The sequence below is a fragment of the Emydura macquarii genome, unplaced genomic scaffold, assembly GCF_026122565.2.
Source record: "Emydura macquarii macquarii isolate MOO-44397 ecotype Brisbane River unplaced genomic scaffold, CSIRO-AGI_Emac_v2 contig_2422, whole genome shotgun sequence".
NCBI classification, from domain to species: Eukaryota; Metazoa; Chordata; order Testudines; family Chelidae; genus Emydura; species Emydura macquarii.
In genome coordinates, this window is record NW_027132559.1 from 29,269,662 (window position 1) to 29,290,235 (window position 20,574).

The following is a 20,574-nucleotide window of genomic DNA, read 5'->3' on the forward strand; positions in this document are numbered from 1 at the left end:
ATTTTGTATCAACAGAATTGAAATGTTTCATTTTGATTTTGATCTTTCACATTTTTCTTCACATTTTCTTTTCTTTTCTTATTTTGCTAGAAAATAAAACAAAAGAATAAAATATTTCAGAAGGAGAAGTTTCTTTTAAAAGTAAAAAATCAAAATGCTTTGTTTAAATTATTTTTTCAAAATCAAATTTTGTCAAAATTAGAATCATAGAAGATTAGAGTTGGAAGGAACCTCAGGAGGTCATCTAGTCCAACCCCCTGCTCAGAGCAGGACTAACCTCAGCTAAATCATCCCAACCAGGGCTTTGTCAAGCTGCAGTTTAAAAACCTCTACAGATGGAGATTCCACCACCTCCCTAGGTAACCCATTCCAGTGCTTCATCACCCTCCTAGTGAAAAACTTTTTCCTAATGTCCAACCTAGACCTCCCGCCCTGCAACTTGAGACCGTTGCTCCTTGTTCTGTCATCTGCCATCACTGAGAACTGCCTAGCCCCGTCCTCCCTGGAACCTACTTTCAGGTAGTTAAAGGCTGCTATCAAATCTCCCCTCGTTCTTCTCTTTTGCAGAGTAAACAAACTTAGTTCCCACAGCCTCTCCTCAGAAGTCTTGTGCTCCAGCCCCCTAGTAATTTTTGTTGCTCTCATCTGGACTCTCTCCAACTTGTCCACATCCTTTTTGTAGTGGGGGGCCCAAAACTGGACACAATACTCCAAATGCAGCCTCACCAATGCCGAATAGAGGGGAAAAATCACTTCCCTCGATCTGCTGGCAATGCTCCTATTAATGCAGGTCAATATGCTATTAGCCTTCTTGGCAACCAGGACACACTGCTGACTCATATCCAGCTTCTTATCCATTGTAACCCTCAGGTCCTTTTCTGCAGAACTGCTGCCTACCCCGTCAGTCCCCAGTCTGTAGCTGTGCATGGGATTCTTCTGTCCTAAGTGCAGGACTCTGCACTTGTCCTTGTTGAACCTCATCAGAATTCTTTTGGCCCAATCCTCCAATTTGTCTAGGTCGCTCTGTATCCTATCCCTACCTTCCAGGATATTTACCACTCCCCCTAGCTTAGTGTCATCTGCAAACTTGCTGAGGGTGCAATCTACCCTATCCTCCAGATCATTAATTGAGTTGTTGAACAAAATCGGCCCCAGGACCGACCCCTGGGGCACTCCCCTTGTTACCGGCTGCCAGCTAGACATGGAGCCATTGATCACTACCCGTTGAGCCTGATGATCTAGCCAGCTCACTATCCATTTTATAGTCCATTCATCCAACCCATATGTCTTTAACTTGCTGATAAGAATACTATGGGAGACTGTATCAAAAGCTTTGCTAAAGTCAAGGTATGTCACGTCCACCGCTTTCTGCACCTCTTCATAGAAGGCAATCACCAATCAGGTTGGTCAGGCATGACTTGCCCCTGGTGAATCCATGTTGACTGTTCCTGATCACCTTCCTCTCTTCCAAGTGCCTTAAAATGGATTCCTTGAGGACCTGCTCCATGATTTTTCCAGTGATTGAGGTGAGGCTGACTGATCTGTAGTTCCCTGGATCCTCTTTCTTCCCTTTCTTGAAGATGGGCATTATATTTGCCTTTTTCCAATCATCAGGGACCTCCCCCAATTGCCCCGAGCTTTCAAAGATAATAGCCAATGGTTCTGAAATCACATCAGCTGACTCCCTCAGCTGCATTGCATCTGGCCCCATGGACTTGTGTATGTCCAATCTTTCTAAATAGTCCTGAACCTGTTCCTTCAGCACTGCGGGATGTTCACCTCCTTCCCATTCTGTGATGCCCAGTGCAGTAGTCTGGGAACTGACCTTGTCTGTGGAATGCGTCAATTTCGATGAACTTTCCAACTGAAAAACATTTTGTCAGAACATTTGTGACCAGCTCTATAAGATGGTATTAGTTATTGTCTGTACTATACTTTGAACATATAGAACATTAACTAAATGCTATATTTTGTTCCCCTGGATGTGAGTGGTTTTTCAGCATTTGCTTTTGCGAGTGCTATGTAGAAAGAGGAACACTTGAGAGACCAAAATAGCCTTTTCCCCTCTGTATTTGTCATAATTCACAATTTTACACAGTTTCTGATTTGGTTAGGCCATGGAAACAGAACCAGTTTGGATTATTTTCTCCTTAAACTCAATCTGGAATAGGTGCAGATCAAAATGGAACAGGTGCAGAGAAGAGCTATTAGGATGATCCGTGGAATGGAAAACCTGCCTTATGAGAGGAGATTCAAAGAGCTTGACTTAGTTAGCCTAACCAAAAGAAGGTTGAGGGAAGATATGATTGCTCTCTCTAAATACATCAGAGGGATAAATACCAGGGAGGAAGAGGAATTATTTAAGTTCAGCGCCAATGTGGACACAAGAACCAATGGATATAAACTGACTATCAGGAAGTTTAGATTTGAAATTAGATGCAGGTTTCTAACCATCAGAGAGGTGAAGTTCTGGAATAGCCTTCCAATGGGAGCAGTGGGGGCAAAAAACCTAGCTGGCTTCAAAACTGAGCTTGATAAGTTTATGGAGGGGATGGTATGATGGAAAAGCCTAGTTTGTCAATTGACCGATCTTTGACTACTGGTGGTAGATATGCCAATGGCCTGTGAGGGGACGTTTGATGGGGTGGGTTCTGAGCTATTACAGAGAATTCTTTCTTGGCTGTCTGGCTGGTGAGTCTTGCCACATGCTCAGGGTTTAAATGATCACCATATTTGAGGTTGGGAAGGAATTTCCCTCCAGGGTATATTGGCAAAAGCTGTGGGGGGGTTTCGCCTTCCTCTGTAGAATGGGGCACAGCTCACTTGTTGGTGGATTCTCTGTACCTTAAAGTCTTTAAACCATGATTTGAGGACTTTAATAACTCAGTCATAGGTGAGAGGTTTATTACAGGAGTGGATGGGTGAGGTTCTGTGGGCTACATTGTGCAGGAGGTCAGACTAGATGATCATATTGGTCCCTTCTGACCTTAGAGTCTATGAGTCATTAAATTCACATTCCTTAATTCATTTAGTTGTAATTCCAGCCTTTATATATCTCTGTCAGCTGGTCTCAATGAGAGTTGATATAGAGGCATGGTCTACTCATCTAGGGACAAAAACTAAGGCCTTTTGTCGACACAAGTTACAATGATGATCAAAAGGTGCTGTAATTATAACGCTTGTGCCTGTCCACACAGCACTCATTGTGTTGCCAAAGCACGTCCACAGCTGGTGCTCTAGCATCGACATTGAGAACAGTGTACCATGGGCAGCTGTCCCACTGTACGACTCTCTAGCTTGTGCCACTAGGAGTTGTGGGAAGGTGGAGAGGATCGCAGTGCATCATGGGTGCAGTCTGAACGTCCCATGATGCATTGATTTCTGTTGTGTACTTTGTGTCCTGCTTAGCTTGCTGTAGCTAACAGAGCTAAACTATTATGGGACAGCTCAGTCAGTTCTGTCTGGTCTTAGAGTAGAGAATAAACTCAGTCTCTTTGTCTTTACATCTCCCTGTGTTCATGTCTGCTGGTTTCTCTCTGAGTGCAAGTAACTTCCAAGTATCCAAACATAACAATTTCCATCCCATCATTCCCTGGGTTTCCAATTGTGCTTTGTGACATTATTCAATAGCCCCAGTTTCCTGAGTGCCTGCCAGCTCTATCTCAAAGGATGGATCCTGAACTGCACTCCACTGTTGTTGTCAGTATGCTGAACAAATTACGGCTGGTCATGCAGTATTTCATGAGCTCCCAATCGGAACTTAAATCCAAGATGACTGACCTGCTGTGTGCTATGGAAACAAACAACACCAGATTACTATTTGCATTCCTAGAGCATCTGCATATGATGCACTGCCACTTCTGGGCATGTGAAGCAAGCACTGAATGATGGGACTGCATCATTATGCAGGTCTGGGATGATGAACAGTGGCTTCAGAACTTATGAGTGCGCAAATCCACCTTCATGGAAGTCTGTGCGGAGCTCGTCCCTGCCCTGCAGTGTAAGGACACCAGAATGAGAGCTGCCCTCTTGATGGAGAAGTGTATGGTGATCGCCATGTGGAAGCTGACAACTCCAGACTGCTACCAGTCCGTTGCTAATCAGTTTGGAATCAGGAAGTCTGTTGTTGAAGCTCTGTTATTGCAAGTGTGCGGGACCATTAATTGCATTCTGCTGTGAAGGACTGTGAGTCTTGGAAATGTGTGTGAAATAGTGGATGGCTTCACAATGATAGGATTCCCTAACTGATGGGATGCATATCCCAATTTTGGCCCCAGACCATCTTGCGATGCAGTACATCAATAGAAAGGGGTACTTCTTTATGGTACTGCATGCGCCTGCGGATTACTGTGGGTGTTTCACTGACATTAACGTGGCTTGGTCAGGGAAGGTGCACGACACATGCGTCTTCAGGAACACTGGCCCGTACAAAAAGCTGCAAGCAGGGACTTTCTTTCTAGACCAAAAGATTCCAAAGGGGGATGTTGAAATGCCCATATTGATCCTAGGAGATACAACCTACCCCATATTGCCATGGCTTATGAAGCTTTATACACGCAACTTGGATAGCAGCAAGGAGTGCTTCAATAACAGGTTGAACAGGTGCCAAACAACTGTTGAATGTGTGTTTGGAAGATTAAAAGCTCGCTGGTGATGCCTTTATGGCAGATTAGACCTAAAGGAGGAAAACATTTCCCAGATTTAGAGCTTCCTGCTGTGTGTTCCATAATATTTGTGAAACTAAGGGTGAAAAGTTTCCCTATGGGTGGTGTGCAGAGGGAAGAGGTGGATCATCTTGTGGTGAAATATGAACAACGAGATGTCATGGCTATTAGAGAGGAACAACGGTGGGGGTGGGAGGTGCATTCGAATCAGGGAGGCCTTGAGGAACTATTTTGACAATGAGCACCAATAAAGTGTATTTTTAAGCAGCACAGTGCCATACCATGACTGCTATCCAGCTTGCATTGTGTATCAATGTGAGATGCAACCACTGTGTGCAAGAGATAAATAAAGATTTCTTATTCTTCACAGAAATTGTCTTTATTAAATAACAACTATTCACAACACACATGAAAAGCTGGGCTTGAGACGAGAAAACAGTGAGAGGCAGTGTGAGCTATGACAGGTGGGTATAAGTCCAGCTATTGTTCTGGAAGCTGTCTGAAGGAGTAGAGTGAACGGGGTACCGAGATGGGCTGGGAGTTTGGTAGGAATGTATGGATGGAGTTTGGGGAGGGCATGGAAAGCAGTTCTGTATTGGCTGCAAGACGGAGTGATCACACAGGAATTTAGTCTGCAGAGTTATGAGTGACTTTAGCAGCTCTGTTTGCTCCTTTATGGCTTTTATCATGTGCTCATAACCTGCTATCACCCACACCTGGATTTCCTTCCTCTCCTGCCTATTAATTTTATGATTTTTGGACACAGTGTGTTTCGATACCCTTTCCCACTCCACCCCACCTCAGAGGACTGGAAGAGTTCTTGGAATATCTCCTCTTTGCTTCTCCATGGTCATTTTCTTATCAGCTGCAGGTGCTTGGCAGGTGTGTGTGTATGTGTGGGGAGGGGGGGGGTTCCCCTCAAGGGCACACCTGTAGAATCACAATAAACAATGAACAGAAGCATTATTGTGAGTACAATAACAGCATTGATGCATTACTGTAAAATACATCTCTTTCTCACTGTCCCTGGTCAGCGCACAGCTAAACGAACAACAAAGGCATGGTGAGTTGTGCTTGGAGGGGGGGGGGGGGGAACCAAAGCCAGGGAAAAGGCTCTGGGTGACTGTTTGGGGTATTGATTCAGATAGATAGGGACAAAATTTCAAATTGTGCCACCATTTTCTACAGGCGGGGGCCATAGAAGCCGATGTCTCACTCCTGAGAATAAGCAGGGATGCTAGGGTGCATCTCCTCCATGGGAGCAGCTTCAAACCGGGTCCCTCTGCCTGTGTGCTGCTTTTGTCCCTGTACAAGTGATTGCTGATTGACGTAAGAAAGTTTCCTACAACAGGGGAAGAAACAAAGCAGCTCTGCCAAGGAATCTCCGGCAGAGGATTGGCGAACACCTCCAGGAAAGTTTCCTAGAGATCTCTCTGGAAGATTCTTATGAAATCTCAGTGTGCGTTAACACCCTTTTCCATTGCACTGCCTGACTGAACAGGAGAATGGGGAGCACATTGTAACACAGCTACTCTTGTGCATTTCTATCCCTTCAACCGCCTGTATAATGCAACAAAGCAAAGGACAGCTGTACTTCATATAACCAAGCAGCATCAGCTCAAAAAAATCACTTACCAGAGCTCCCCTCTCCTGCATCTTCATGCCAGAGCTGTAGGGCTGGGACTGGCTAGATGAGGTCCTGGCTCCCCATGTCAGTAAACAGCCTGGTTCCCTGCTCTGCATCGTCCTCCAACTAGACTTTCTCGTCCACGGCTTCTTTGTCTGGTCCACGGGTCTCTTGGAGGGGGAGGTAGGGTCACCGCTAAGAATGGCATCCAGCTTCTTATAGAAGCAGCAGGTCTTTGGCTCTGCACCAGAGCAATGGTTTGACTCCCTAACCTTTTCGTATCCCTGCCACAGCTCCTTAATTTTTGCACAGCATTGCAGCATGTCCTGTTCATAGCCCTTCTCTACCTTTAAATGAGAAATTTGACCATAGGTACCACAGTTCCTTAGGCTGGAGCAGAGCTGGGACTGCATAGCTCCCTCTACCCAAATGCTGATGAGATCCAGAAGCTCTGGTGTACTCCAAGCGGGACAGCATTTGGTGCATGGAGCTGCCATGGTCAGCTGGGAAGATGCGATGTGAGCTCTCCATGCTGACCAAGCAGGAAGTGGCATTTAAAAAATTCCCAGGAGTTTAAGGGGGGAGAGGCAAATGGCTACAGGGCAGTGGAGTTCAAACTGATGGGCCAGCGGGGTCAGGATGGGCATTGTAAGACACTTTCCGGAGGCCTTTTACTGCGATATAACCAAGTGCGGTGTCTCCACTGACGCTTTGTCGCTAAACGTTTGGCGCAAAAAGCTCTACACCTCTCATCAAGGTGGTTTTATTTTGTTGCAAAATCAGGCGAGTTGGGTTGGCGGGGATAGAGGGGTTGCAGTGTGTACACCACCACTGTTTTGGCGCAAAAAGCTGACTTTGGGCGACAAAAGTCTCTAGTGTAGACTCAGCCTTAGAAACAGGACCTCCTGAGTTCTAATTTCACTGCTGACACGGAATCCCGCTCTAGCCCTGAATCTGTAACCACTCTGCCTCAGTTTCCCCAACTGTAAAATATGGCTGATACCACCTCCCTACCCGCAGGGTTTGTGTTAATAAGTTAATTAAGGCCTTGAAGATTATGTTGATTATTACAGACTGAGTTTCTAGCTTCCCTCTGAATTTTCTGGTGTTTGTCAATGTAAGTCAGACCCGTAGAACCAAACTCTGCTTTTAGATGTGGATTTACAAGTTCCCTTGCCTTAACTCAGTTCAAGTTGTACATTCTTATGAAAGGGAATGGCGTTGCCCCTAATATTTCCTTCATGAAGATTTGCATGTGTGTGTGAATACAGTAGTGTCTCACACATAACTATGATTTCTCCAATTGCACCGCGGCAACTCTTTATTGGAGTTGCAATGAGGCAACATTGCACTAAGGACCCCATATTTTATAACACCAAGAGGAAAAAAATGTTAAAAATTGTCCCATCCCAACACTCCCTCTTGCATACTGCATCCTAGGGAGTCCCTGTGACTCTGGGTTCTAGGCATGGGGCACATGCCCTGCTGTGCAGCCCGCTAAAAGCCTAAGGCCCTCACAATAGAATGGCACCGGTGCCGTGTCAGAACCAGGCTCTGGCAGAAGTGGGGGCAGGATTTACCCTGACATGAACAACTTTTCTTGTGGCACAAGAGCGACTGCCCTGCAAGAGGATGATGGGGCTATCTGAGAACAAAAAACATAAAATGAAAAGTCCCATGGAAGCTCTAAGGGTTCAGTCAGGCATTCCTTGCACACACAACACTCTTAATGACATCAGTGTGCAAGGACTGGGCGTGTTGGAGACATGAAGACATTATCAGCTCTTCAACAAAGCCTCAGTAGAACCAGCTACTCCCTAAGGGGTAGTGAGATCTCTCTTTGCACAAGTACCATGGCCACAGCAGCAAGCTGGCCCAAAATGCTGTGGCAAGGTCCCTATATTATGTTTGTGGATACTCTCATAATTCTGTGGCATCTTCAGCAAAACTTGAAAATGGAGGGTTTCATTGAATTCACTGTAAAAATGAAATAATCCAATCAGTGTAGTAGCCTAATTGTTATTTATTTTGATAATAAATTCAATTTACTTTATGGGATCCCCCTGCATTTTAATTATTTGCCAGTGCATAGAATTTTGCATTGATGGCATCAAAGACATTTCCAGGGAAAGCTGGAGGTTTTGGCAGCTGGATAAGGAATTATTGGGGCTTTTGGCCCAGGGACAGATGCACGTGGCAGCTTAGGATTGTATAGGAAGCACATTAGTTGGATGTTTAGTTAGTTATTGCTAGTGACATTTAAATTCTCTTTAGCTTTCAAAGTCAACACCACATGGGGATGAATGTGGCAGTTTCATACCCCTCAGTCTGCAAACTCAGGAGGACATCATTGCATCAGTTACATTCAGAGCATGTTTTCACGATGCCTATATGGGCAAGAAACATATTTTGAAAAAATTCTTAGCTTCTAAGCACAAATATGCAACAAGGGGTTAATTCCCCAGCTAATTCTCTGTCCCCACCAGCATTGCAGACTCCAGGGGAGTTTGGTCATAGGGCCCTATCCTACACAGTACTGAGCTTCTTTACATCAATAGGCATTGAAGGTTTTCAGCACCCTGGATGACTGAGCCCATAATAGATCAACTCAGGGGCAGCTGGCTGGAGCCTCTACCACTAAAAACAGAACTTGCAAAAAATCCCCAAAGTTTTAACCCACCCAAATAATAGAAAGCCTATATTCGGCCCTGCAAAGTGAAGTACTGAAATTATAATGGGTTTTCTTCTGCTCTCGGAGCCCAATATAATTTCTTCAATCTGCATTGTTTCAGATTATTCTGGGTTTGAAATAATTCCATCACTCTACCCAAGGAATGTATGTTGCAAAATCCCAAAAGTATTTTTTATTTAAAATGTTACTATCATAAAAGTCCAGACTATGAAATGAAGACTTTGGATTCACATTCAAACCTCTTTTCTTTAAATATGTACACGTAGTCACGAAACATAAAACATGCTGCAATGATACAAATATATTTTGATACGAAAATTACAGTACATTTGAAACCATGAAAACAAATTGAGGCACTAGGCTGTACATCAGTTCTGCTCTGCATTGGTAGTGAAGCTGATACGATTGCTTTAAATTAACAAAATAATATTTCTTTTTTGTTGTCTGGTGAGCATATCTTTACAAGTTATATCAAATAATGTGCTTTGTTGTGAAATGTCACTGATTTCGGTTCCATACGGTGTCTTCATTTTAGACCTACAACACACTTACACACTGTGTATCGCTGCCACAATATGAAAAATAATCATTTTATTGAATTTACAACTCAAAAAACAACAATTATTAAATAAATAATTATTCCTTACAGTGGGTAGTTTATATTACACTGCATTGGCCATTTAAACAAATGAAGTTTAATAAATACACTGGACTGTCTTATTTACGCCTTCGTTCATAATTCTGTGCTGTGTTCTTTTCAGAGGACCCTGAAAAAAAAAATAGTGTAAAGTATTGTATCAATATAATGAGCACCAGGAACCATATAAAACACAGCAAATTTTACGTCTCACCACCTTTCCTTGTGTTATTGCATTGAGTTCTGAGCAATATATTAAAGGCCTGATCCTAAGAGATTGTTAGTACTCTCAGCTCCCATTGGCTTCAATAAGAGTGGAGGGCTTTCAGCTCCTTTCAAGATTGGGTCCATACCCTTTGTTTCCTCAGTGTGAAACTCAATGCAGTTTACTCCTGAAAGCTCTGTGCAGACTCCCCAGCAGTCTCAAGCCCAGCTAGTTTGAGGAATGAGAGGCCACAACCCCTTGCAGATCTCCTGGGATCTGTCATAGATCATATCCATCTGCGTGGAGGCCTTGAGAGTCTGCACTAGCTCTGGGTGCTGGATGGCTTCCTTGCTGGGTGGTTCTAATGGTGCCTTGGTACCAGGAATTTCACTGACCTCAGCCGTCCCCAGGATCCCTCTTAAAGGAGGACCTTCACAATGGGGCAGGTAGTGAAAAGGTAAAATACCCCCATGTTCACATCTCCCTGATACTCTCCAGAAGGCCAGCTGAGGGAACAATGTTCTTTCCCCTCAGAGAGAGCTCCCACCCACTACCTATCCCAAAACACTCCTGCCTCACAGATATCAACCAGCCGTTTGCAGAGGGAGAGGTGTATGCTGCTGTGGCCCTGACTGACCTCCCCTTCCATAGTACGGAGAGAGATCTGTGTGTGGAGGGTCCTAGTCTACCCTTTTGCATCTCCTGTGATTGTTTTTTAAATGAGAGCACAAACCAATGGGGTCCTTTAAAATTCTTTTCCTGTCTTGCTAATTGTGTTAATTTCTTCACATATTGCCCCATAGGAAGTGGGAAGTCTTAGCTGTGCAGTCTGCCTATTTTAGAGGAATCTGTCAAGCAGCTACCGAATCAAACCCTCTGCACCTTCCAAAAAAGTCTGTTTTAGTCGATTGCTTTTTTCTTTTTAAGCTTACTACCCTACATAGCTCTGCCTCTAAGGCAGAAGGCTTGTGTCATGCATCATGGGGGAGACCTTTCTCCATCTACTAACTGATGTTATGATGGAATATTCCTGGCTATGCTAAGTATAGCATGCAGATGCATAACTATTACATGCAAATGCACAGCTAATTCCAGTGCTGCAGATAGTGTGGAGCTTGAATTATGATTCTGCTCCATACAGCTCATGGAAAAACCAAGCAAGAGCCCACATTAAAAAACAAAACAAACCTGCTTTCAGGGTGTGTCTGATTAAATACTAAAACAATACATTCTGGTTACATTCGGATACTTTCGTTAGCAGAATGTAAAATGTTCAGTGAATTGATTAGTAACAAGTATTCTGGACTACACCCAAATCATTATCAGTAGTGCCATTGGAACCATTTTTATAGTGGTTGATGAAAGCCATTGAACAAAACTGTAAACCCTCTATGAGATGGAAACCACTTCAAATTGTTGATTTCACTGAGGCTCTGAGTGGGTGCATGGTTCTGCCTGCATTGTTGCAGACACATTACATATTGGAACCTGTTTTACTGAGACAGGAAATATTGGCCAAGTCACCAGGAGTATGGTACCATGTAATCTCTAACTTTCCATTTACAGCTGGAAGAATTTACTGAAGGGACATTAGCATAGCTTCCATACAATACCTCTCCTAATGCCAGGACTTAGTGGTTTTCTGGAGAAATTGTATTAGCCATCGAGGGGAGAAACCTAGCACATTTCCAGCACATAACTTTACTCCTGAATGAAGAAAATCTTCCAGAGGATCTCCTTTCCCAGTCTGTATAGTGGCAAACTATGTTGCAGTTGTGATTACTGCATACTGTTCATCAGAAGCAGAATCAAACTTGAACTATTTCCTCCCAGTCTCCCTACTAAACAGAGGCGCATGAATGCTAAATTCTAAGAAATCGGTTTACATATCAGGCTGGTATGTTACTGTTAGAAAGCCTGACAGTGCACAGCTTCATTATTCAGACTTGTTATAGTTAACTAAGCATATAGTAGTATTCTAACTATACCAGCAAATTTTAAAGTAATTGGGGCTTTCAAAGATGAGTATTTTACACTCACTGTGTCTCAGGTTTTCATACTTAGAATAACAATATAAATTTAATCCCAATATAAACTGAACTAGATTTATCACTTGATGCCATTTACAGCTATAATAGCAAAGGTGTATTTACAAGTTTATGCACATTTAATAGCTATTACCCTCAGATAGAACTATACTGAATTGGTCCTGATTCATGGCAATTTGCAAACCGGTTAGGATATAGAGATCTATTATTTCTTTGAATATAGTCTAGTTGAAAATAAAATCACTGACAACTGTAATTACAGAAAATAGTTTACAATGTGCATCTTCATAATATAAAAATGCCATGTGGTGATTTAACATTTATAATCCATTTAACAAAAACACTGAGAATTATTTCAGTAGCTTGAAATAGGTATTTGATCGGTTTTTAAAAATTCCTTTTTGGATAGTTAAACAACACTTTGTGGATAAGACAAAGTACAGCTAATGGAAGACTGGAGTTATCTATATGCAATTTTCACTACAGAGATGGGGATGATTAGAGGAAATGCACATGATCTGGGGAAAGAGAAGGGAAAGTTGTGGTGAGAACCTGTCTGCAATACTTCAGTAGTTTAAAATGCTGCTTATCTTTTAATTATACAGTCAAATAATGATTCAAAAAAAGTTTAAAGGTTGAGAATGTTTAGCAAATAAAATCTTGTCAACTTGCCGCAAAAGATGGAGCCACCTTTGATGGGAGGACTCTAAGCTCTCACAATAGTGTACAAGATAAAACCAGTTTCCCTTTAAACCCCCAAAAAATCAGTTGGCTGTGTGGTGCAGGAGGTAGTGAGTTTACCTGAGTTAAAATTTTGATACTTTCATCCTTTAAACATTTGCCCATATCACTAAATACATCCCAGAATTCAGTGTGGTTTTCTGTCTCTGCTTAGAGGAAGCTGAGAATTGGAATAACCTGGAAGCTACAGATCAGAATTGAGGGGTGCAAGCAGAGTTCTTTAGAGAAATTTATATGGCACCTGTTGCACTGTGCCTGGCTCAAGCCATTGCCCATCCTCCCTCACGTTCATAAGCACTGAAAATGACCCTCATATTAAAATATTTTGATTGAACAATTTTTTTAATCTCATAAAAACTGGTCTATCCTTTATGAACTGCCTCATGTTGAGTCTGCTTCTCAGTTTACTGGGAGAGAATGAAAAGGTAATAGTAGATTGTAGTTTAATCTTAGCATGGTTTATACATACCAGAATTTAAAGATCTTTTGCCCATAAGTCCAACAAAGGAGTCTGTTTTATGCCCTGAAAAATATATTTGGGGATGTTTTAATACATTTTAAATATGCAGTTTCTCTGGAGGTAATAATGTGTTTTCATGAGGAATACAAGGAACATATGTTCTTCCTACTTACTAAAGTTGATATCACTCTAAATGTTCGTTCTCCATTTATACTAACATCACTCTCACCTATCCTCATAGGGACTGATTCAAAAACCAGTTAGGCCAGTAGAATCATGTCCATTGTGGTTAGACAGTGACCAGATAACTGATCCCAATTTTGACCTCATTTTAGTCAATGGTAGAACTTCCAGTGACTTCACTAGAAACCTGATCAGGCCCTATATCAAGACAAACTTTTCCTTCTTATAACTTCGGTCTGTTGCATTAATCTGTTCTATGAGTTAATTCTTTTGCATAATTGTTTCCTGATTTCATATAGAGCCCTCTCTATGGGCCAGATTATGGAGTCCTTAATCACGCTGGTTAGCATTTACTCCTGTGTAGTCCTATGACTAAGCACTCACCAACATGTGTTAGGGCTCCACAACCTGGCCCTATTTCAAGATTTTTAACTTTTCTCATAAGACTACATCCTGCCATCCTTATTCCATTTGGGGCCTTGGAAGTTCTGCCTGAGGTTTGATAAGAGTTGTTGGATTTAGCCCATAATGTATGCTGCATATGTAGTGGTAGCTAGTCTGATTTCAAGTAAGGATAGAAACATCTTGAAAATAATCTACTTCTATTTTACTATTCTGGTTTGAACAAAATGTGCAAATTCCTCTTTGGAAACGGTTTTCCTTGGTTAATGCGTGTTCACACTACAGGATAAATCACCATAAAACATCTTAGAGGTGAATTTCTGTGATCTTCAGAGAGGAAACTTTTTAAAACTATAATTTTGACTCCAGTCAGCAGCTACAGCTGGGTTATCTGGCATGAATTTTGGATGAGACTTTTTAAAATTGTCATTCGGACAAGTAATCTCAGAGAAAGTCTGAGCCGTTAGCACAGAACTCTGGGATGCGTCTCACAAAATGTAACATTTTTACTTATTAAAAGCCAAGCTCTTGGATTTCATCCAAGCATCTTCTGACCCGAGGAAAAATTACATTTCTCAGTGTGAATGATATGACTTCATGGGAGACATACAGGAATATAGGAGTCTACACTAAATCATGTTGCCAGGTGCATTTGCTTATGTAACGACAATTCATTCATCAGTCAGATATAACAACTTAGAACATTGATATTATATCTCAAATGTAAAGTTTGGATCTGGAATCAAACTTCAGGTATTTGAAATTTTGGTTTGTTAGCTTCTGCCACCTTAATTCATGTAGCTTAATTTTGGGAGTAAGCCCATCCTGACTATGAGTAAGGGTAGCAGACGGTAGCCCCAGAGAGGGGAGGTTTAGAGTAGGTAAACAGGTTCAAGCTTGTCTCTAGCTATATGATTTGGTAAATCCAGAGCTAGAAATATTTCTCCTCCACTCTTGCTTTCAGTCTTTAGTAAGAAACACTAACATTCTAGCTCATGGTGACATAATAGTAACTGCAAAATTAGAACAACTCAGTTTCCCATTTTGTACTTGTTTTGATAACTGTTTAGAAAAAAATATTTTCCAGCTTACTTTTATGAGAGATTTGGCCATATCCTAGAGGGGGGAAAAAGAGTAGTTTAATAGTGATAAAATATAAAAGTGATCTCTGTGTGATGTCTGTGAAGGAAAAGAAACAGATAGAAACTATCTGTATATTCCCAGCCTTGGATAATTAGTGCAATAATTTACTACTACATCAATCACTGAGCTATATAATTTATTAATGAATAAAATGTATCTTCTGTAAATCAAGACACAATTAGTTAACTATTTTGAGCCTTAATGAAAGTTATTTCCCCCCCCCTTCTTAAACTAGCAAACCTTTTAAACTAGAAATCATGACAATAATAATTTAATTAAAGGCATACATACCAGCCCACAAGATATTTGATTATTTTCTTGATTATGTTTAAGAAATATAAGTGTGCACTTAAGAATTGTTTACTATAAAGATCATATCATATGTCCACTGATTTTCTAAATGACAGATTAATTTTCTATTAAACAAAAAACTTTCAGTGGCTGTAGTGAATTTAATTTATATTTTAAAAACAAATTATAAAATACTATAAAGGCATGGATTGTTGTGCTGAAAAGAAGTCTACAATAATGTATCTTTGAGATGCTCCTGAAAATAATCCATACATAAAATTGTATTCAAAATAATGCAATCTGATTGTACGCTGAGGAGCAAAACAAAACATGTTTTCACATCTTTGTATTTGCTTTCTCTTAAAGTATTCAGGATCAGATTTAAAATTCTTTCTATATTTGCCATGGATGATTGTAATCCTCACTCTCATGACAGAAAAAAATGGAAACAAATTTACATTTTAGCCTCATTACCTCTTCTTCAAAAGGAGTGGTCATAAACACGGAGTAGTCCAGATCAAAGACACTACATAAACTGAAATGCCTATAGTGCCTCTTCAATAGAGGAGAGAGAATTGTGAACTGAGAATCAGGTTTTAAAAAGCGGAAGGATAAACTACACCGTGGTTCTGATGTATGTAAATCATTCCTCTAGCTTAGAAACAGAATGCAATCTCACCAGCATCTCGTTTGCCCATTAAACCGAAGAACTGCTGAGGTCTGGGTCTCCTAGCAATTCTCTGCAGAAAGTGTTCGAAGGGTAAGGGCAGCTCCTCCTGAAATGTAAAGGAGCGTGTCAGCATTTTACTCAGCACAGCCCTGGAGATCCGGGAGGGAAGGGGGGTGTGTGTGTGTGTGACCCAAAACCCGAGAGCCCCCGGAATGGCATCGAGCAAGCCAAAGTACGCCCCAGCTGCCTGCCCCATCGATCGCAAACTTGTGGTTGCCTCTCAGTGTTGTGCCTGTACCGTGTAGACCCAAGTAGACTCTGCCGTGAGACCGCTGGAGAAGAAGCGGCTGTGGGCAATTCGAACTGAGAAGCAGCCACGAAGCCGGATCTGCTGCTTTCTTTCAAGAAGGGCAATTTCGATCCGTTTGGATTCTAAGGTCTAGCCTGGAGGAAAACGATTTTGTGCATGCAACAGGTCCGCTCAAAGTCGGTCGCTTTCCCCCTGCTCCCTTAGCTGGACTGGCCCTTCCCATGGGAACAAACCACCCGCCAGCCACATGCCTTCGTGTGTGGACTGCAAGCCATCTGCTTTGCAATAAGCTTTTCCATACCCGGCAGCCGTCTAGCAAGAAGCATCTCCGGAGTTACGGAGACGGGCAAGAGACCCCCGGGGGGCGGAGAGGGTCTGGCTGCACTAACTGCGGCGCGCAAACGGCCACACCCTAGATGAAAGCAGACAAGGCGCAGGAGAACAGGCATTTTCCCCCCCGCCTCGGGTCCCTGAGACTCGAAGCGCCGGCTGTGTGTGGCTGGCGATGGAGCCCAGAGAAAAGCACGCACGGGGTCCCAGGGTTTTGTACTGCCCATGTTATTTTAAAGCAACCCAACCCCAAGTGAATCCACTGCTACATCCCTGGGAAATCTGGTCAACTACAGCTTGATCCCTTAGGGTACTGCCTTTATGGAGATCTACCCGATCCGGAGAGAACCGGGATCCGGGAAATAACGTACCCACAGCCAGCTACACATTAGTAACTCATCCCCTTCTAACTGCGGCTGTATCACCCAGCTCCTACTGACCCGGCTTCCCCTCTACCCGTCGTAACACAGGAAAACGTGGTTGGGAGGGAGCCACCTGTTTCACTGCGGAACTGGTTTCTGCGACGTTACTCTAGTCCCCACTTGTCCTTCGTCAACACAACGATTCGCCGGTTGCCTGTGCTATTACCGCGGGGGGGCACCTCTGTTAAACTCGGTGTGAAATCTACACGCTGTTGTGCGCGACAGAAGCGGATTTGGAAGCCACCGAAAGAAAGTCACCGTGTAAATCACTTGACACGCCTGTTAAGCCGCTAAATGCGGGCAGTGACCCAGCAATTCATCTAGTCACCGCTCAGTCGGAAATGGCAATTGGCCGCATGGTTTTAGGAAGGAGACCAGTGAGATCCAAAGAGCGGAGTTCTCCCACCTGCCGGCGCCCACGGCCATTCATGGACTTACACAAGCCGGCTCGCTACTTACTTGCGCGAGCGGAGAAGCAAGGGAGCCCTCACAGGCGCTCGGTCTCACCTTGATCTGGTCGCTGTCGGACCAGTAATTCAGATCATCGTTGGCCCCGATTTCTTCCGCAAATACTTGCGCCGAAATTAGGAAAAGCACCGCAAAAGCGCCGAGGATTTTCATCTTCGCCTCTCCGCCTGCTCGGCAGTCCCCCGGGGCAGTGGGTGGTTGGCTCTGGCCGGGGTGGCGGGCGAGTGTGGCCAGTGGCTCGCAGTTGCCGCCTGCTGTAACAAAGAAAAGAAAGGAGTGAGTGCTGCATATAACTCCCTCCTCGCCCCCTCCGCATCCGTCCCGAGAGGAACCGCACATCCCAGCCTAGACAAGATCTACCGAGCCGAAGCGATGGGCAGAGGGTGACACCGACACACACACACACACACACACGCCCGCCTAGGTCCCAGCCACAGTCTCCGCGCAGAGAAAGGCGCTGGAGCAATGGCTAAAGCGTCCGGCGAGGGGGCTGAGCGCACTTACCGCGATGGGACCGCACGCTGCTCTCTGCCGCTGTCTCCGGGCGTCTGAATGCACGCCTGAGAGCCGGGTCTCTCCGCTTTATATACCTGGGGATGGGGAGGGCCAAGGGAACTTCATTTGTCTAAATCTAATTACCCCCTTGCAGTTCCGTGAAACACGTGACAGGTCCCCAGCTGTATTTTGTAATCAATCGTCAATTACCCTAAGTAGCCCTTCCTTCCCCTTCCCCCTCCTCTGATCCCCCGAAGGAGCCTTTCCTGGGAGGTGACCCCTTTGGTGTCCACCCCAAACTGCACTCCATTTGGGTGTCAAATGACGCAACGCCAGGGAGATCTGCGCACAAGGGGCCCATCTCCAGCCCGCAACTCCTGCCATCCGCCCAGAGATAGATTCCGAGCCACTGTCCCCTGACACCAAAGATTAGTCATCAAAGCAGAGCATATGACGCATTCCAGGCACTCAAGGCAAGTTGATGATACTATTTCAGACGTCAGGATAGGTGCACTGAAAATGAGCTGAAGAGACCCCCAAGTATTCGTGCCAGAGAACCGAAGAACCACTTCGAACTCCTGAAAATAATGCCCAGGTCCTAGCATTCCTTAAAGGAAGCTACAATTACTTAGGAAGCTATTACGCGACAGTGGTTCTCCGCTGCAGACCCTTATTTCAGTATTGATCACTTACTGATTGATCACGTGAATCCTGGATTCTTGTCAGCTTGGATCGCTCCATCCGCATTCATTTATCGGGGCGTTATTGCATTGTTCTCAAAGTCGCAGGCTCTCTTTCTGTTGGTACTATAGAGAAAGAGACATGGAAATGAAATGATGAAGGTTTAGTCTGCGTTAAGGGCCGGATCCAAAGCACTGTGAAATCAATGGAAACCTTTCCACTGACTTCAGAGATACTCGGATCCGGTCCTATCACATTTTAGTACACCAGATGCATTTTTCTATAGCACATCTCTTGAAAAAAGGTATTTGCTCTGTTTTTTGTTTCTCTTTCTTGACGGGACAGAGATCTGATCATCGATTGCATTTAACTTCTGCAAAGGATATGAGATGTAGGGTACCCACTGAAAGATTTGCTGGCAGGTGAAAACAGTGTAACAGATGCTTCTTTGGGTTACCGTTCTTCATTTTCCAGATTCTTCTCTCTCCTTTTTCTGTTTCTCTTGTGGGTATAAAAGATGTGGTTTTGGCAGTGATTTGCACTTTACAGTGTAGGGTGTGATTAATGGTAAGAGATGATTATACCAACAATAAAACTGCACTGATGAGAAACATAAATCCCCACAGAAAAAATTAGCTTGCGCTGGGAGCTTTCACTGTAACTCTTACCATCATCTCTCCATTTACCATCATCTACCACATTTCACTTACCATCTCTCTCTCTAGATGTGTGTTCTATTGTAACATTGCTTATTTTTGTACATGTTATGGAAATACATTATCTTGCCTTTATGTCCAAACTATATTTCTCCCTGTAATATTATTTCTTTAGATGGTCTTGTCCTGCTCACTGCAGTTTAGCATGTAAACAGATATGAGTTCTGAAATATAATTACATTAATGTCTAGACACCCATATATCCCACTACCAAATCTTCTAATGTAAGGCAGCTGAATGATAAAGGTTTAGGGTCAAACTTTCTGATGGTACAAATGACTTTATTGGAGTGGTGCCAATATACTCCAGCAGAGAATTGGGACCTTTATCCTTTTCCATATGACAGTTTTGTGTTACTTATGACATTTAACTCAGATAATAATTTAGCTTCTCTTAAGACGCTCCCCCCCACCAATGGCTCCTTTAAATTTAATTTGTTAATCCTGTGGAACTCCGATCCAGTTGCTAGGTAAAAGACATCACTGGTTTCAGGTGAGACCGGTAAAGAAAAGGTTAAACAAAAAGTGATAATCACCCTTCTGACTCCTTTTCTTCTATAAAGATCTGTCAAAACATGAACCCTTTTCAGACTCATTACTTTTATAGATATATTAGTGGAAAGCACATTGTTGAGAAACACTGAGGAACTCAGCCATCCCTTTTCCTTGCTGTAGCTTTTGTGCAACATCTCATTTTGCACGACCTTTGAAGATTCAACCCTTACTGGTTTTCCCGTGTTACTTTGATTATCCCATGTTAATCTTCTGTATGATAATGGGCCTCTGTTGACATATTGACCAAAATGTACAAACTTATGTACCTAAAATTTGAGACCTAGATCCATACATAGGCACTACAGGAAAGACTGATTTACAGAAGTGCTGACTACCCACAGCTCCCACTGAAGACAATTCTAGGCACTGAAGCCTCGATATTTTAGCCAAGATGAACTGACATTAACAAGTCCTAGTCGTTCTGCAGTATTAAATTGTCATCAAAATGGCCACAGTTAGAGTGTGCCCTATGATTGTCCAGACAAGAAAGATTTTTTTTTAAAAGAGAAAGAGAGAGATTGAAAACAAGAGGGACCACAACATGAAAAGGTATATATATACCTTTTCTCTTAGGTATCAATAACTTCAAACATTTTATCACCAGATTATTTAGTATTCTGGTTGGGAATGCAAAGTTACTAAAAGGGCAAACTCACTTTTTTCTTCCCAGCCATACAATGAGCTGATTACTCAATGTTTCCTTGTCCTTTTGAATCTTACATACAAAAATTGCACAATGGGCTTTTCATAAAGTGAGAAGCCCATGTCAGGGTCAATTGGCAAAAGTGGGGCTTCTAACAAAATTTTCAGTGCCCATCTTTAACACAAGGGGGAG

The 20,574-nt window shown here is 43.0% G+C and overlaps 1 protein-coding gene across 3 annotated transcripts; it reads right to left on the reverse strand.

Moving 5' to 3' along the window:
* Nucleotides 1-9,128: 9,128 nt before the first annotated feature.
* Nucleotides 9,129-17,910, reverse strand: TAC1 (tachykinin precursor 1). 3 transcript variants are annotated; one of them, XM_067561687.1, is made up of 6 exons: nucleotides 17,798-17,910; nucleotides 17,333-17,547; nucleotides 15,773-15,869; nucleotides 14,752-14,775; nucleotides 13,084-13,137; nucleotides 9,129-9,750 (listed from the first exon to the last, which is right to left on the reverse strand). In XM_067561687.1, the coding sequence occupies exons 2-6, from the start codon at nucleotides 17,444-17,446 to the stop codon at nucleotides 9,701-9,703; spliced, it is 339 nt and encodes a 112-aa protein (XP_067417788.1). In that variant the 5' UTR covers nucleotides 17,447-17,547; nucleotides 17,798-17,910; the 3' UTR covers nucleotides 9,129-9,700. The 3 variants fall into 3 exon arrangements, with proteins under 3 accessions (XP_067417788.1, XP_067417790.1, XP_067417789.1); XM_067561688.1 differs by lacking the exon at nucleotides 9,129-9,750 and adding an exon at nucleotides 11,239-12,391; XM_067561689.1 differs by lacking the exon at nucleotides 13,084-13,137.
* Between the last annotated feature and the right edge of the window lie 2,664 nt (nucleotides 17,911-20,574).

Coding starts and splice junctions, on each gene's coding strand:
- TAC1 (XM_067561687.1), bottom strand. CDS start 17,446: ATGAAAATCCTCGGCGCTTTTGCGGTGCTTTTCCTAATTTCGGCGCAA. Junction 15,870..17,332: donor CCGACAGCGACCAGATCAAG/GTGAGACCGAGC, acceptor TTTACATTTCAG/GAGGAGCTGCCCTTACCCTT. Junction 13,138..14,751: donor TGGCCAAATCTCTCATAAAA/GTAAGCTGGAAA, acceptor TATATTTTTCAG/GGCATAAAACAGACTCCTTT.